This window comes from Penaeus vannamei, chromosome 12 (assembly GCF_042767895.1).
Source record: "Penaeus vannamei isolate JL-2024 chromosome 12, ASM4276789v1, whole genome shotgun sequence".
Classification (NCBI taxonomy): Eukaryota; Metazoa; Arthropoda; class Malacostraca; order Decapoda; family Penaeidae; genus Penaeus; species Penaeus vannamei.
Window position 1 is genome coordinate 30,651,520 of NC_091560.1, and position 5,000 is coordinate 30,656,519.

Genomic DNA, 5,000 nt, shown 5'->3' on the forward strand with positions numbered 1-5,000 from the left:
CACCTCTTGCAGAACTACTAAATACAAATTTTCATACTGGGTGAAAAAAAAGCAAACTAAAATACACAAGTAATTAAAGCCTTACTTTCTGTATGAGGAGGTATGTCGGAATAGGCTGAGCCCAGCAAATAAATCCCAGCTTTGTATTTTTGCCTGTGGGTAAACAGCAAATACATTACACAAAAAATCTAGTGAGGCAACATAATACAAATAAATACACCTGAATATATATTAGTGTGCTGTGTGGCACAGCAGTTAGTGTGTTGGTCTAGCAATCTTGCTGACCTGCAGTGGATGGCAACCACAGCCATCCCTTGCAAACAGGGGGGAGATTTGGAAGCAAAATAGAACACAGTATGTCACAGCAAAGAATATCCATTGTAACAAATGGAATTAAAATTAAATCTTTTTTGATCTAGTAAAATAAAGGATGCTTTAAAATAGACATGAGCACTTTTAAGCGAACAAGACTAAATTGCACCCAGTGTGGCCAGATCACTATGGGGACTAAATCTAAGGTCTTCCTTGATCTTGCAAGTAATTCTTGCGGCACACTGCAAGAAATAGAAATTATGATATTTTTTCTGATTTCTGAGAAAGTCAACAAGAGAAGGGAATCAAACTTAATATAAAACTAAATAAGAAAAACAGGAAAAGAGGGGAATATGTAGTAGAAGGCAAAACATGTATTCAAAACCTACTGTTCTCTTGTAACTTCCATCTGCAGGCCTGAGTGATCTTGCTGTCCCTCTTGCATTGCACTTGCATAATGGATTTGCAATGTGAGGTACTTAATACCAGTCTGACCTCCTATGCGGAACCCTACATCCTTTGGTAAACTTGTGGCTGGTGCATTCTTAGCCCATGCAAACATTATTCTACCACCTGTGCAAACCCCATGGTGACCACAGTCCCTGGTGGAGGTAAATAGGTTTTGGATGACAGGGTTATAGACTTTGTATACAATGTAACATAGGAGAAATAACTTGAAATATATGGTATCTATCAAATAACAATTCCAAAATCAAAGGGTCTTAGGACTCATCACATCATATGTCACAATAGAAAAAACAAAGTTTGAATTAAGATATGTGACTTCATATAACATACATGAGGACGAATAACAGCTTTATCTGTGCTCCATCCATAGAAAAATTTCTGGATCACATATCATAAAGGGAAAACTACTATACAAAACACTCTGCACGTAACAAAATGGATGTACAAACCATGAGCCTTGTTGCATGTAGTCATGTGGCACATCGTTACATCCAAAGAGGAGCATGTGATGAGCTCGATTTGCTGAAGCAAGAGGGTCAAATCTGATAACCCACTCCTCAACAGTCTCATTCAAAGCCATTGCTGTACAAAGGTATGCATCAGCCTAGGGGGAAAAGAGTAAAATGGCTTATTAAAGGGGAATGTAATGGCTATAACCTTTGGAAAAGAAATGTACACAAGAATATATATACATATGTGGATAGTGCATATATTATTGACAATGACAATAATTTGTATGTAAATAAATCATGGTTTGTTCCCAATAGACAGCTTTTCTATAACATAGGTGTGGAAAGTATATAAAAAATTACTTATTAGTGTCACTTGAAATGTTGTTATAAAAACAAAATCATAACCCTTGGGAAAAAAAACATCAATTTCCTTTCACATTTCCACATAAACAACTGAAATAACAAACCTACTCACCTGTCTAGGAGTGACTCCTGGCATGGTGAACTTTTTCAAATAAGTTGTTGGGGCCTTACTAGATTCTCCAAACCTGACTACCTCCCGTGCCAATGACTGGGGGGCCGTCAGGAGAACCCCTAGGAGCGCTCCAACTAAAGGCCATGACAGTGTTAGCAATCCCGGCATCTTGACTCTCACGCATAGAGGGCTCACTTTCAACTTGCTTTTACCACCTAGAAAAAAAGATAATTGCCTTTGAACATATCTGTTGTTGTCATTGCAAGTGCACCTTCTTCTGTCTACGTGCGCGCGCGCGCGCGCGCCTGTGTGCGTATGCGCGCGCGTGTGTGTGTGTGTGTGTGTGTGTGTGTGTGTGTGTGTGTGTGTGTGTGTGTGTGTGTGTGTGTGTGTGTGTGTGTGTGTGTGTGTGTGTGACTGTGTGTGACTGTCTGTTTGCCTCTCTCTCTCACGTATTTCAATCGCCCAGTTTGTTAAAATTGTGCGAGACCCGCCCCCAACGAATATTTATAAGGACATGCATATGTACAGATAAATGCATGTCTATCATGTATTTATCTATTCATCTACCCCGTAAATATGAATGATAGGTATGTATAAGCATGTGCGTCTATAGGAATATGCAATAGGTCGGGCATTGCAAAAATTTAAGAAACTGGTCAATAACATTCAGCATGGAATATATGTTACGCATATGTTGCGTTTCAAGTATCAATATAGCTACATGTGGCAATCCGGTCTTTTTAAAAATCTGCTCGTATTCCCCCTCAAAAAGAGAAAAAAATCTAAACAAAAATACTAAAGAGCATAAAGGCAAAACAATGAAACAAAAACAATACAAGTAGATTTACACGAAAAAGAAACAATAACAACAGCAAAATAACAGACGACGATGAGAAAGATATGGCGCGTTCATCCACAAAGCAGCTGCGAGGGAGGGCGATGAATGGAGGAATAACAATAAATAATAAAAAAAGCGAGCAAACAAAAACAAACGTGTATATACAGAAAACGCCAGCATAAAAAATGGGTGAGAGAAGAGGGGGACCGCGTTCATTCATGAAAAACCTGCGGGGAAAATGGTGAATGAGCGCTACAGATTCACGCCTGCTCTCTCGCTCGCTCGGGATCGTCCAGGAAAGAACGGGAAGGACAGCTTTAACACGGCTTTTGTGTGAGCGTGTGCGTGTGCGTGAACATGTGTGAGTGTGCGTATGTGTGGGTAAACAGGAGGAAGGGTGGAATAAGAAGTGGGTGGGAGGGGGGAGAGGGAGACGAGGGAGGGGGGAAAGAAGGGGATGGAGGAGGAGGTGGATCGGATGGCAGGAGAAGCGGGAAAGAAGTCGGGAAGGAGATAGAAGGGGAGGAAAGATTAGAGGAAAGAGGAAGAGGAAGAGGAAGAGGAAGAGGAAGAGAGAGAAAGAGAGAGAGAGAGAAAAAGAGAGAGAGAGAATGAGAGAGAGAGAGAGAGAGAGAGAGAGAGAGAGAGAGACAGAGAGAGAGAGAGAGAGAGGGAGAGAGAGAGAGAGAGAGAGAGAGAGAGAGAGAGGCAGGGAGGGGGGGAGGGGGAGGGGAGAGGGAGGGGAGAGGGAGAGGGAGAGGGAGAGGGAGAGAGAGGGAGGGAGGGATGGAGGGAGGGAGGGGAAGGGAGGGGGAGAGAGAGAGACAGAGACAGACAGAGAGAGAGAAAGAAAGAAAGAAAGAAAGAGAGAGAGAGAGAGAGAGAGAGAGAGAGAGAGAGAGAAAGAGAGAGAGAAGAATAGCAGAAGAAGAGAGCCAAGAAGAAAGCTCGAAAGCGAGAGAAAGGAGAAAGGATAAAAAGAAAAGAAGACAAGAGAGTACTGGCGCCCCTAGTTCTCCCTGAAGAGTACACTCGCCAATACGTAGTCCATAGATACAGGGGCGATAAAAAAGAAAAAAAAACTGTAGTGTGGGTTGGAAAGTGAAGTGGGAGGGGGATTATATGAGCCTATTTTTATGATCTCCTACTTATTGATCTTACTACTCCCAATATATGAGTTTGCGTATAAGTGCGGGTGTTTGCGTGAAAGCATAATAATGGGGGAGGGGGGGTGAATAAATGCAAATATTGTTAATAAAACACACAAAATTACAACCGCTTCTACCTACCTACCTATCTCTCTATACACATATACCCTACTTATATGTGCATATACATTATGTGTGTGTACATGTGCGTATGTATGTTCGTATGTATGTATGTGTAATATATGTATATATACACATATATACACATATCTATACATATATACATACGTACACACGCACATACATATACAAATACACATATACATGCATCAATCCATACATATGCATAAATTCAGACACACACACACACACACACACACACACACACACACACACACACACACACACACACACACACACACACACACACACACACACACACACACACATGTATACTCGCGCGTGTATATGAATGCAAAATTACGCAATCCACAAAGTCATGTCAACAACCATCAACATCAATATTTTTTTTTTCTAACGTTTCCAAAGTTTCCCCAATTATGTTCCACCAAATACCCCTGCCAAATTAACTTTAAACCCATTTTCAACATACGTTAGAAAAAAAAATATATATATAGATATAGATAGATAGATAGATATAGATATATATATATCCATACGATCATCACAACAATCAACAACGAAAAAAAACAAAAAATGGAGTTCCTGCGTAAACATTGCAAGCGAGCGTGCAGTGTGCAATTGCCGGGGTGGGGGCGTGCGTGACACCATAATAGCCCGATGAAGAACGGACACTCATCAGACGGAAAATGACGGACCAACAGAGGTCAACACTAGGGAGCAGATGAGGCAACCTTTGGTGAGGAAATGTAATGTCTATTGGATAAAAAAAAACAATATAAAATCAATCATCATGATCATTGTTATTAATGTTTTCATTATCACTATATTACCATTATCGTCATCGTTTTCATTATCTTTACCATCATCCGTACTGTAATCATTATCATCCTTATCATTACCATTATCATTACCATCATTATGATAATGATACTGATAATGACAATGATCTTCATAATTAGTTATAACAGCTATAACAGCAATGTTGATAACAACAATAATAATAAAATAACAATAACAATAACTAACAATAACAATAACAATAACAATAATAATAATAATAATAATAATAATAATAATAATAATAATAATAATAATAATAATAATAATAATAATAATAATAATAATAATAATAATAATAAAAGAAGAAGAAGAAGGAGAAT

At 39.2% G+C, this 5,000-nt stretch overlaps 1 protein-coding gene across 8 annotated transcripts in view; it reads right to left on the reverse strand.

Annotated features, from left to right (window-relative positions):
* Nucleotides 1-5,000, reverse strand: part of LOC113815933 (peptidyl-glycine alpha-amidating monooxygenase B-like) — a 51,761-nt gene that overhangs the window by 32,903 nt on the left and 13,858 nt on the right. For all 8 annotated transcript variants that reach the window (XM_070128203.1, XM_070128199.1, XM_070128207.1 and 5 more), the window contains exons 2-5: nt 1,708-1,922; nt 1,230-1,384; nt 702-914; nt 86-153 (exon numbers count right to left, since the gene is read on the reverse strand). In XM_070128203.1, coding sequence (XP_069984304.1) covers nt 86-153; nt 702-914; nt 1,230-1,384; nt 1,708-1,875 — 604 coding nt within the window. In that variant the 5' untranslated portion in view covers nt 1,876-1,922. The remainder of the gene's footprint in view (nt 1-85; nt 154-701; nt 915-1,229; nt 1,385-1,707; nt 1,923-5,000) is intronic.